This window comes from Hemitrygon akajei, chromosome 5, assembly GCF_048418815.1.
Source record: "Hemitrygon akajei chromosome 5, sHemAka1.3, whole genome shotgun sequence".
NCBI classification, from domain to species: Eukaryota; Metazoa; Chordata; class Chondrichthyes; order Myliobatiformes; family Dasyatidae; genus Hemitrygon; species Hemitrygon akajei.
This window is the reverse complement of record NC_133128.1, coordinates 19,709,671-19,722,581: the sequence shown is the minus strand read 5'-3', so window position 1 is coordinate 19,722,581 and position 12,911 is coordinate 19,709,671. Positions and strand designations below refer to the sequence as shown.

Genomic DNA, 12,911 nt, shown 5'->3' with positions numbered 1-12,911 from the left:
AAACCAAACTGGTGACAGCATTGTTTTGCATTGTTTTAATAGTGATGAGACTATTACTAAAATCTTTAGGAAAGGAAACCTGCTGAACAAACATGGTCTGACATGATTCATTTCTGTAGATTTTGAATTGAATGTCTTCTGAAAAGCCAGCAATCTACTCATTTGCATCAAACCACTACAAAGAAAATGACATCGAGGTTAAATGAACTGGATTACCCTGCATCAACCTTGGCATTCCTTTCAAACACGACAGATGATATATTTAGCAACATTTCAGCTGGAACTTGTTTCCTTGAAACAAAACATCATGAGGACATTTGATAGAGGTTTTGATGTCTTGATGCATTTAATCAAGTAAAGGAAACTTAATTATAATAGATGGCTCAAGGACCAGAAAGGCAGAGGTTAAAATTTAAGCAAATAAAAATCAACAAGGGGAAAATGCAAGAAAAATATTTAAAGAGTGATTAGGATCTGGAATTTATCCCCTGCACAGGAGGTGAAAATAAGATTAGATCCTTAAAGGAAATTGAATATATAATTAGGAATGTACAGAGCTACAGGGAAAAGAATGGAGAAGCAGGTTGGTTGGATTGTTCCATCTGGAAGTGGCAAAGTTTCAATAGAGAATAGCCCTCTACTGTGCCTACTATTGTATAATTCTATCAGAGTTTCACATATGCAGCATTACATAAAATCATATGACAGCATTAACCAATCAGAACTATTCTTTTTTTAGGATCTGTAACTATACAATGTCTCTTATTCATTGAGACTAAAACATTTCAAGTGCTCAAACAGCTGCTGCAATGTTTTTCAGATCAAGAATCATTGACCCATTATTGGTTAAATTTGGCATGTGAAAATTTCACCATGCCTGCAAAAACATAGTGCTTCTCAATCATTTGATCTGTTCACGCTCATATATTGTAATTTCAATTATAACCCTAAATTAATCTGCTAAATCCAGAGAGCAAAGCATTTGTAACCAATTGAGAAAATAATTTTGTATCGAATTGACCATGAACAAACATTTCTGTTCACTGTAATTGCTCCCTTGAAATCTTTTTGTCATTCTTTCTTTTTGACTATTGTCATGCTTCCAATGATATGGTACAATAATATTTCACACTTATTGTTTGAGAATAAAATTATTTTCGGGAAGTGAGAAATCATTTTCAATGTGGGAAAAAAATCAATTTTATTTCCTTTGTCATTTCAGAATATTTATTCTGACTGACATTGAAGGTTTTATAAATAATGGTCATTATTACTCTTTGAAAATATTACAAATGTGGTAGTGCATACAAATATCAGCAAAGACTAAATAAATATTTTAAAAGAACCGGTAAATTATTAAACCAAGATTATAATTTTCCCAATTTACAAAATAGCCACTTTATGTCACTCATTGATCAATACTTAGTAAAACTTACTTAAACTTTAGTGTATCTGAATCCCACTGCCAAAAACACACACTCCCATCAGATCCTGTAGAGGCCATGTACCGGACTGAGCCTTTACTCATTGGACCAAACTGGAAAATTGTAGAAAGCAGCATCATGCATAAAACACAAGGACTATTGTAAATAGTTCAATCATATTTACATAATAGCAGCAAAAATAGATGAATCACATTCTTTGCTTTAATGCAGCTGCAACAAATTAAAAACTTAATTTTAAATGACAAAACCTCATTAATAATACTGAATCTCTATTTACTAATTTATTTTGACATTCGTATGTGTAAAGTAGTTGAATCAACATTTATCTGTGTTCCGGGCACTCACACATCATGTACAATATTTATATGTTTAGATGGTGGCCAAAACTGAAATTTCAAAACTATAATTGGAGCACTCAATGGCATCTAACCCCAATGTCTATCCAGACAACCTTTCCAACTGGATTTTTAATGCCAAATTCTGAATTCCAGTAACTTTGCCTGAGTTGCATTGTCAATTTGAGATGCTGATACAAAAATGACTGGACAACCATTTAAAAAGTATGTTGAAAAATACAATGACTGATCAGATTGTAAAATAACTTCCAATTTGTATCAGCATGCTGCGCTTTTCTCCCCCAATAAGAATCTACTGCAATTATATATATCGAAGTATTTGAGTATCACGTTACAACAACCAGTTCACATAATGAAAGAGCAAGACTTTTACATACCTACATTCAATTACAGAAAAGTTTTTTTAGAACCCTTTGCAGTTAATTATTTTTCTGAACTAATTTGTATGAAACTAAAAGGCAGAAGCCTGATTTTTAAAGTAAGTACATAATTCTGTTCCGTGCAGGCACATGCAAGCTCTTTCAGAGCTAACTTGCTGAAATCATTGTTTTTAAGTTCAGGGTTATGCAGAAGAAATTTATGTAATTTTGTTGTCATCAGAATGAAATCCTTAAGTCACCATATGAAAACTGGTAGAATCAAGAAAAGAGCAAACCTATTGATTACGATTTTAAATATAGTATTTACAATTTCATAAACTTTACATATTTTTAATATTACCTGCAAAGAAGTAATGGATCCCGTGTGTCCTTGTAGCACAGCTACTGGAGCGCATGTTCTCAAGCACCACACTCGAATTAGCTTATCACAACTGCCAGCAGCTAAAATAGAGTTCTCGTAATTCACGGCCATATCAGAAATTTCAGTAGAGTGGCCACGCAAGGTAGAGAGTAATCGACCAGTGTGTGTGGCCCAGATCTTTACGAGACAATCATCAGAGCCCTGGAACATAATTATTAACGTGTTGCTGAACAACTTTCTGAATTCTATAGAGCCTTTAAACCCCCATTTACCTCACTTAATTTTCCACTCCTCTAATTTAACCTAACCTTATGTGGTGCAAGCTACCATGGTAACTCACATGTAGAATTTGCCACATCATTACATGAGAGCTTAAAATTAATTTGATAGACTTATTTTGCCTATAATTGAAGCTCAAATCAAACTGATTCACAAAACATTTGATGGTACAACTTGTACACAAATCCTACTAAAATGAAATGACAATGATAAAGCTTTTGAGATGCAAGATGCATAAAATCTATAGATTTATTTTGTCACAAACAGCTACAGCAGAAATTGGCAAAACATACCAATCACCAAAGATGGAGTTGATGTGACTGAATTTAAGAATAGAATTAATTTCAATGTTCATTTTAGATTTTCAACCCTTCCATTCACAAGATGCAGCATATCATCCCTTCGAAATATGATGCAAACTATTAGGATCAAAGCTGACAAATCCCAGACATAACTGCCTGTTTTCCTGGGTTTGAAAAGACATAGGTCCAGAGATAGTGGATGGACAGAGTCAAAGACTTACAGCACTGAATTGAATTGAATTGAATTGAATGACCTTTACTGTCATTATACATGGATAAAATGAAACTCTGTTTGGCTTCCTCTCAGGCAATTAAATAAAGCAGCAGATTAAAAAAAAGTAATAGAAAAACAGTATTAAATAGATAAGTAGCAGAAAATAAATTGCAGCAGCACCAGAATATCACAGTAATGCACAAAGTGCCGTTAGTGCAAGTATTTGAGTCCTTGTGTGTGCATGTGTGTGCTGATAGTTTCAGTCATTGTTCTGTGGGAGTGGTGTATTGGAGGCCACAGCTCTGGGGTAGCAGCTGTTCCTCATTCTATATGTTCTGGTTTTTAGTGTCCTGAACCTTTTGCTGGACTGCTGTGGGTCAAACAAGGAGTGGCTGGGGTGTGTGGTGTCTCTGGTTATGTTGATTGCTTTCCTCCTGAGTCTGCTGGAATAGATGGTGTCCAGTCCTGGGAGCTCCATCCTGACAATTCGCTGGGCCGCCTTCACACGATGCAGGCCTTGTCGCTCAGCGGATGTGCAGCTGGCATACCACGCTGTAGCACTGTTAGTCAGGATGGTTTCAATTGTGCTTCTGTAGAAGTTAAGCAACAGCTTTTGTGGGAGTTTGGCCTGTTTCAGCTTTCTGAGGAAGAAGAGTCTTTGTTGTGCCTTTTTTTTTTTTACAAGCAGCGAGGTGTTGGTGGTCCATGTCAACTGTTTTAACAACATAACTCCAAGGAAATTTAGGTTTTCCACACTTTCCACTACCTCTCCATGTATATGGAGGGGGGTGTGTACTCTGTCCTTTAATCTCCTGAAGTCAATGATCATCTCTTTTGTTTTAGAAGTGTTAAGGACCAGGTCGTTGTCCTTACACCACTTCATCAGATGATCCACCTCATCCGAGATCAGGCCAACCACTGTGGTATTGTCTGCAAATTTAATTATGGAGTTGGAGGTATAGATGGAGGTGCAGTCATGTGTGATGAGTGTACAGAGCATAGGGCTCAGCACACAGCCCTGCGGGGTGCCTATTTTTAAGATGAGAGTGGTGGAGGTGTGCTTACCAACTCTGACTTGCTGTGGTCGGTCTGTGAGAAAGTCCATGACTCATGAGCACAGGGAGGAACCAAGGCCAAGAGTGTTCAGTTTGCTGACCAGTTTATGGGGGGTGACTGTGTTAAATGCAGAACTGAAATCCACAAATAACATCCTCACGTAAGTGTTCAGTTCCTCAAAGTGAGTCAGAGCAATATGGAGGGCTGTTGTGATTGCATCCTCTGTGAAGCGGTTTGCCCGGTAGGCAAACTGGTGTTTGTCCAGATCAGGTGGGATTGTAGCCTTAATGTGTGAGAGCACAAGTCTCTCAAAGCACTTCATGGCTATGGATGGGTGTCAGCGGTACAGGGAAATAGTCATTCAGATACTTCACAGCTGATTTTTTGGGCACTGGGATGATGGTGGAGGTTTTAAGGCATGTTGGAACAATAGCTTGCTGCAATGAGAGGTTAAATATACTTGTAAACATCTCAGCAAGCTGGTCAGCATATGCTTTCGGTACCCAGCCAAGCACTCCGTCTGGGCCAGCTACCTTACTCGCATTCACTTTCCTCAGGGTGGATCTCACCTGATGTTGCTTAAGGACCAGTGTAGACATCATACAGCAGGAAACATGCATTTTGGTCCAAATGGTCCATAGAGACCAAGATTCCCATTTAAGAATGTCCATTTGCCCATGTTTTCTCTTAACCTTTCCTAACCGTATACTTTTTACACATGTTGTTTATGTACCTGCCTCAATGATTCTTACTGGCAGCTCATTCTGATATAATGACTACTCTCCTGGTGAAAAAGGTGCCCCTCAGGTTCTGTTAAACCAAACACCTTTCACCTTAAACCTATGCCTTCTAGTTCTGATTCCCCAACTCTAGGGGGAAAAAAAAGTGCACATTCACCACATGTCCCTCATGATATCTACCTCTGTGAGATCACTCCTCATACTCCTTTGCTCCAGAGGAAGAATCTCAGTCTACTCAATCTCTCTCTGTAATTCAGTCCTTCAAGTCCTGGTAACATCCTTTACGGGTAGCATAAATATTTCCACTAATATTGGAAAGATTTCTGAGGAATAGAAAACATTAATGATGATACCACTATTCAATAAAGGAAGGTGAAAGATGCCAGAAAATTATAGGCAACAATTGTCAAGAGACTGTTGGACAATATGGGGATGCTTAGCAGGACTTTTGATGCCAACTAAACAATGCCAATGTAGTTTTGTGAAAATTGCCTAACAAATTTAGAGAATGTAACTAACAGTAGGTAAAGAAAATGTCAATGGACAAAATAGATTTCTGAGGCACGTTTGATAAGGTGTCACTTAGAAACCTCAAAATAAGGACATGAAGTATTGGTCCAAGAAGTCAACTGTTGTACTCTTTTCCACAGATGCTGCCTGGACTGCTGAGTTCCTCCAGCATTTCAGTGTGTTGCTTGGATTTCAAGCATCTGCAAATTTCTCATGTTTGTGACACAAGGTTGAAATGAATGTGCACATTTCTATTCAGCAGACTGGAATGAGCAGGGTGCCTTGGAGTGCAGGGATCCCTCTATTTTAGTGACTTGGATAAAGTAACCAAGTGTAGTATTTCCAAGGATGCTGACAGAGGAGGAAAACAAACTGCGAGAAGGACGTCAACTGACCAAGATTCCTCAATCTAACTTCTGAGATGAGGATCAAACTTTCAAAAAAGTTTGCAAAAATGAAGGGCGATCTAATTGAAACATACAACATACAAATGGGAGCAAGACAGGGTATGTTCGTGGTTTTGAAAAGAGGTGTTTACACTAGCAGGAGTCTCTCAAATGACAGACATTTTTAAGATAAGGTCTTCTCACAGAGGGTAGCAAATTTCTGGAATACTCTACCCCAGAGAACTGCAAATCACCAGAAGGGGATCTGTTACAGAACAGGAGTTGAGCCATGGGGTAGCAGTCATGATCATGTGAAATGGCAGCCAAACTTGGAGGGGCTCAATAGCCTATCCTGTTCACATTTTCTTGTGTGCCTACAAAAGGATATTGACATTTTCAGTCAATTATGAGAAAAGATAGCAGCTGGAGTACAAGCTGAAGCATGGGAATATCTGCTTTAATAGTAGAAACAGAAAAACACATTGAATGGTGTGAGCTACACCATTATATATGATCTGCATGCCATTTTTCTGAAACAGGAATGTTATCTGCAGGAACAACAAATGATTAAGACAGCAAGGTACAGTGATGCTAGATAGTTTGTGAACCCTGCAGAATTTTCTCTATTTCTGCATAAATATGACCTAAAATGTGATCAGATAGTCACACAAATCCAAAAACTAGATAAAGAGAACCCAATTAAATAACACAAAAACATCATTTGTCATTCATTTATTGAGAAAAATTATTCAATATTACATGCATTTGCTGGGAAAAGTATGCAAACCTTTACTTTCCATAACTGCTGTGACCCCTTGTACAGTAATAACTTCAACCAAACGTTTTTGATAACTGTTGATCAGTCCCACACATTGGCTTAGAGGTATTTTAGACCATTTCTCCTTACAAAACTGCTTCAACTCTTGGATATTGGTGGGTTTCCTTGCATGAACTGCTTGCTTCAGGACTTCCACAACATTTCTATAAGATTATGGTCAGAATTTTGACTCAGCCATCCCAAAACATGAATTTTCCTATTTTTAAACCATTCTGTTGATGATTTACTTTTGTCTTTTGGATCACTGTCTTGTTGCATTATCCAACTTTCATTAAGCTTCAGATGATGGACTGCTACCCTGACATTCTCCTGTAAAATGTCTTGATATAATCTTGAATTCATTGTTCTCTCAACGATTGCAAGCTATCCAGGCCCTGAGGCAGCAAAGCAGCCCCATACCATGATGCTCCTTCCAACGTGCTTCGCAGTTGGGATGAGGTTTGGGTGTTGGTGTACAGTGCCTTTTTTCCTCCAAAGATAGAAATGTGCATTCTTCTGCCAAAAAGTTCAACTTTTGTCTCATCTGTTCACTGAACATTATCCCAGAAGCACCACTGTAGAACATCTGAGGGGTGTTTTACAATCTTGAGACGTACAGAAATGATTTTTTTTTGGAGAGCAGTGGTTTCCACCAGGGTGTCCTTCTTATTCAATGTTTTTCTTATAGTGGACACATGAACAGAGATTTCTGCAGGTCTTTTGCTGTTACCCTTGGGTTCGTTTTCATCCCCTTCAGTATTGCATGTTGTGCTCTTGGTGTGATCTTTACAGGATGCCCACTCCTAGGGAGAGTAGCAACAGTACTGAGTTTCCTCCATTTGTAGACAATTTCTCATACAGTGGGCTGATGAACACTCAGATCTTTAGAAATGTTTTTGTAGCCTTTTCCAGCTCGACCCATCTCTACAATTCTTCTTCCAAGGTCCTCTAAAAGTTGCTTTGATCTAAGCATGGTGCATATAAACAGATTTTTCCTGAGAAGAGCAAGCTCTGTCAGTAACCTGATTTTGTGTGCCTTTTTTATAGGTCATCTCCACAACCCACATCTCACTGATTGGAGCAGCTGGCTCCAAATTACTTTTGTAGAAGGCATTACCCCAGGGGTTCATATACTTTTCCCAACAATACATGTAATATTGGTAATTTTTCTCAACAAATAAATGTTTTTTGCGTTTTATAATTTAATTGGGTTTTCTTTATCTAGTTTTAGAACTTACACGAAGATCTGATCACATTTTAGGTCATACTTATGCAGAAATAGAAAATTCTACAGGGGAGGGGGAGACCGCCTCTGTCTGTCAATGGAGTAGCACTAATTCTGTGCTGCTCTTAGTTTTCTCTCCCTCCCCCCAGCTTAAATTTTGAATTTAAAATTTTTAATTGCTGATTCTTGAAGGGGAGTAATATGTCTATGTCTACAAGAAGTGAGAAGAATCCGCATGAACCTACAGACAAAGGTAATGGAAAAGGAAAGATGCCAAAGGAAAGATCTGATGAAATGCCAGCATGGGCTGAAGATATCGTTCGTACACAGAGATCAATTCAAGATCAGAATAAGGCAATTAAAGATCAATGGCTGGGAGGGGGTTGGGAGAGACGAGACCAACAGAGTGGCCCATGGCTTCGCATCTATCTTAGTTTGCTTGCCTTTGTTTCGGGCTTTTGGGAAGGTGGGTGGGTTTAGAGTTAGGAGTTTTTTTTCCTTTGGTGGTTCCAGAGCAAGTGTGTTTTCTATATGGCTGTATTCTTCATCACCGCTATCTTTGATAATCCCATATTGGTATGTGTTCTGCGCATGTATAAAGTAAATTGGAATAAAATTATAGTATGGCAGTTAAACAGATTAATGTAATAAGTTGGAATGTACGTGGTTGGAATCATCCTATTAAACAAAAAAAGACTTAAAATTATTAATCAATTCCAACCTGATATAATTTTTGCTCAGGAGACGCATATCAGGGCGGGAGATCAAAATAGATTTTGATCTGGTGGAATGGAATACAACTCCATGCTACTTCTCAGAGCAAAACTAAGGGCATGTCTATCTTTATTAAATCTAATATATTTACTCAAGAGGATACTGAATCAGATTCTAATGGTAGATTTTTAATTGTTAAAGGAGTGATTTATAATAGAAAGGTTGTTTTGGTTAATTTGTATGGTCCTAATTTAGATAATCCTTATTTTTTCAAAAAAAGTATTTGCTTTACTGCCAGATTTAAATGAGCATATGTTGATAATAGGTGGGGATCTTATCTGTTGTTTAAATCGTATGATTGACAAAAACTCAACTAATCAGCGACTTCCAAATCGTTCTGCGTCAGTTATTAACTCCTTTTTGACCGATTTTGAGTTGATCGAATTATGGAGGCATTTACACCCTGATAAGAGAATATTCCTTTTTTTCACGTTTATAAAAAATATTTGAGGGTTGATTATATTATAATTGATCCCCGTTTTTTGCCTAATATTAAAAACTGTGAATATGACGCTATTGCTATATTTGATAATGCGCCTTTGAGTTTTCCTTTGAGTTTGACGATGTCATTTTTGGCTGTCCACCATGGCGCATGCCTCAGACTTTATTGCAAAACACTGACTTTATCAGTTTTATCGAAAGCCAGATAAAAGAATTTTTTTCTAATGATATAGGAGGTATGTCTAAATTAATTATATGGGATACATTCAAAGCATTTTTACGTGGTCAGATTATTTCTTATTCAACTAAACTTAAAAAACAGACTAAAGCAGAATTAGATAAAATTTCGGAACAAATTAAAGATTTAGATAATATCTATGCAACTTCCCCTAATATTGACTTATTTAAAAGGGTGGAACTTCAAATACAAATACTTTATTGTCACCAAACAATTGATACTAGAGCATACAATCATCAAAGTGATTTGTTTCTGCGCTTCATGCTCCCTGAAGTACAAATCGAAGTAAATATAATAAAAATTTAAATTATAATCATAATTAGAAAATAGAAAAGGGAAGGTACTGTAGTGCAAGTCAGGTCCAGATATTTGGAAGTTACGGCCCAGATCCGGGTCAGGATCTGTTCAGCAGTCTTATCACAGTTGGAAAGAAGCTGTTCCCAAATCTGGCCATACGTATCTTCATGCTCCTAAACCTTCTCAATCACAATATAACTTATTATTAACTCATCCAATTGAAGGTTATCTACTTAAGTTAAAGAGCCAATTTTATATGTTTGGAGATAAAAATAATAAACTACTTGCATCTCAATTAAAATCAGCTGGAGCCAAGAGGTAGTTTTTGAAAATTCGTAGTAAAGATGGTACCCTGGCTCGGGATTATGAAGAAATTAATAAGATTTTTCAAGATTTTTATACTGAACTTTATAAATCTCAATGTCCAGTAGACTCTTCTGAAATGAATGGTTTTTTTTAATGAAAGATTGCTTTTCCTAAAATTTCTGCTGAGGATCAAAAAACTCTTGATGCCCAAATTACTGAATCTGAAATACATAAAGCTATTTTTTCAATGCAATCTAATAAGGCCCCAGGACTTGATGGTTATCCTGTAGAATTTTATAAAAAATTTGGAAAATTGCTTTCTCCATATATGTTGGAGATGTTAAAGATTCTTTTGTGAAAAGTGATTTACCCTCTACTTTTTAATGAAGCTTCAATTTCTTTAATTCTCAAAAAGGATAAAGATACAGACCTATACAGACCTATTTCATTATTGAATGTTGATGCTAAGATTCTCTCAAAGATTATGGCCGATCAGTTGGAGAGTATTTTGGGTAAAATCATTCTTAAAGATCAAACAGGCTTTATAAAGGGTCGTTATTCTTTCTCAAATGTTCCCAGATTATTTAAGATTATATATTCGTCTTCTTCTAAAACTCCACAGTGCGTTATATCTTTGGATGCTGAAAAAGGATTTGATCGAGTCAAATGGAAATATTTATTTAATGTTTTAGAAAAATTTGGTTTTGGTATTAATTTCAATAATTGGATTAAAATGATATATAAAGCTCCTATTGCTACTGTTGTCACTAATAACTGTAGGTCTTTTTTTCAGCTATCATGGGGGACAAGACAAGGTTGTCCATTAAATCCTTTGTTATTTAACTTAATATTAGAACCCCTTGCTATTGTTCTTCATGAAGCCGAAAATATTCATGGGATTTTTGTGAGTGAAACAATGCACAAGATCTCTCTTTACGCTGATGATTTATTGGCATATATATCTAAGCCTGAAGAATCTATTCCTGCTTTGCTAAAATTATTTGACAAATTTGGAGACTTTTCAGGATATAAAATAAATTTTAGTAAAAGTGAATTACTTCTTTTAAATGAATCTGTCTCTATATATGATAATATTCCTTTTAAAGTTACGGATTCTTTTAGATATTTAGGTGTTATAATTACTAAAAAATAAGGATCTTTATAAAGCCAATTTTCCTCCTTTAGTGGACTCTGAGGTATTCCTTTAGTAGATGGAACCCACTTACATTTTTACTTGTTAGTCGTATTCCTGTAGTTAAAATGATGATTTTACCAAAATTTTTATATTTATTTCAAAATATTCCTGTTTTTTTTGACTAAGATGTTTTTTGATTGGATTGATTCTATTATTCTATCTTTTATTTGAGATAATAAAAGACCAAGAATTGGTAAATGTCATTTGCAAAAGTTGAAAAAGGACGGAGGTCTTGCTTTGCCTAATCTAAGAATGTATTATTGGGCTGTTAATTTACGGTACATGTCCTTTTGGTTATATTGGGGTGATAGGAATGATCAGCCAATTTGGGTAGACCTGGAACTGACAGCTGTGAAACAGTTTTATTTAACTTCGTTATTAGGAGTTGCTCTACCTATACAATTAGCTAAAGTTGCCAATTTAAACCTATATCTTGTGGTTAAGCACTCTTTACAAATTTGGCTCCAGTTCCGCAATTTTAACTTCTTAAAATTTAAACTTTGTAGTATAATTTATTTTAATTACTTTTTTAAACCTTCTTGGAGTGATCCAATTTTTTTTACTTTGGAAAAATAAAGTTATTAATTCTTTTTTGGATTTATTTAAAGAAGGCAGATTGATGTCTTTTGAACAATTAATCGATAAGTATTCTCTCTCATATTCACACTTTTTACAATATCTTCAAGTTAGACATTTTTTACAAAAATATTTAAGTAATTTTCCTTACATATTGGAGGCTGACTTGTTAGATACAATTATGAATATGAACCCCTCATTAAAAGGTTCTATTGAAGAATTTATAATTTATTATTACAATGGGATAAGCGTCCTTTACTTAAGATTAAACAGGATTGGGAGAAGGAACTCAATTTGACTTTTAAATGGGAGGATTGGACACAGATTCTGAAGTTGGTCAACTCTTCTTCAATCTGTGCTAGTCATTCACTGATTCAATTTAAAATTGTACATTGTTACCATTTGATGAAGGAGAGACTTTCTAAAATATTTCCCAATGTTGACAGGTATTGTGATAGATGTAAAACTGAGATAGCTACACTGACACATATGTTCTATATTAAAACAGTTTTGTAAGTCAGTCTTTTCGACAATTTCTAAAGCACTCAGAATCAATTTACAACCTAATAAATTGACTGTGCTTTTTGGAATAATTCCTCAAAATATCCATGGTATATCTGTGTCTGACCAACATGCTATTGCGTTTGTTACACTGATAGCTAGGAGGGCCATCTTGTTGAAATAGTAGGATATATCTGCTCCTACTTTGTCACAATGGTTGTCTCAGTGATGTTGTGTCTTAGCTTGGAGAAAATTAGAAGTCGAACCTTTGAACCTTTATTTGATTTTGAGAAGAGATGGGCCTCATTTGCTCGTTATTATCATTTCAGTTAACTGATAGATTTCCTCCACCATCTAAATGTAAACTTTTTTTGATTTATCTTTTTTTCTTGTTGGCAGTTTGATGTTTATTTTTAGAAGCTTTTTGTATGACGCATGGCTCTGGGGTTGTACCTCCAATGGGTTTCTTTTTTTTCCACCTCACTTTTCTTGCTTAGTAGAGTTTTTTTTTA

At 35.8% G+C, this 12,911-nt stretch overlaps 1 protein-coding gene across 6 annotated transcripts in view; it reads right to left on the bottom strand.

Moving 5' to 3' along the window:
* The window catches only part of LOC140727522 (bromodomain and WD repeat-containing protein 1-like), a 150,396-nt gene that overhangs the window by 122,453 nt on the left and 15,032 nt on the right, over window positions 1-12,911 (bottom strand). For 4 of the 6 annotated variants that reach the window (XM_073044926.1, XM_073044923.1, XM_073044924.1 and 1 more), the window contains 2 exons: window positions 2,522-2,743; window positions 1,437-1,537 (listed from right to left, as the gene is read on the bottom strand). In XM_073044926.1, coding sequence (XP_072901027.1) covers window positions 1,437-1,537; window positions 2,522-2,743 — 323 coding nt within the window. The other 2 variants (XM_073044927.1, XM_073044928.1) reach the window with 2 other exon arrangements.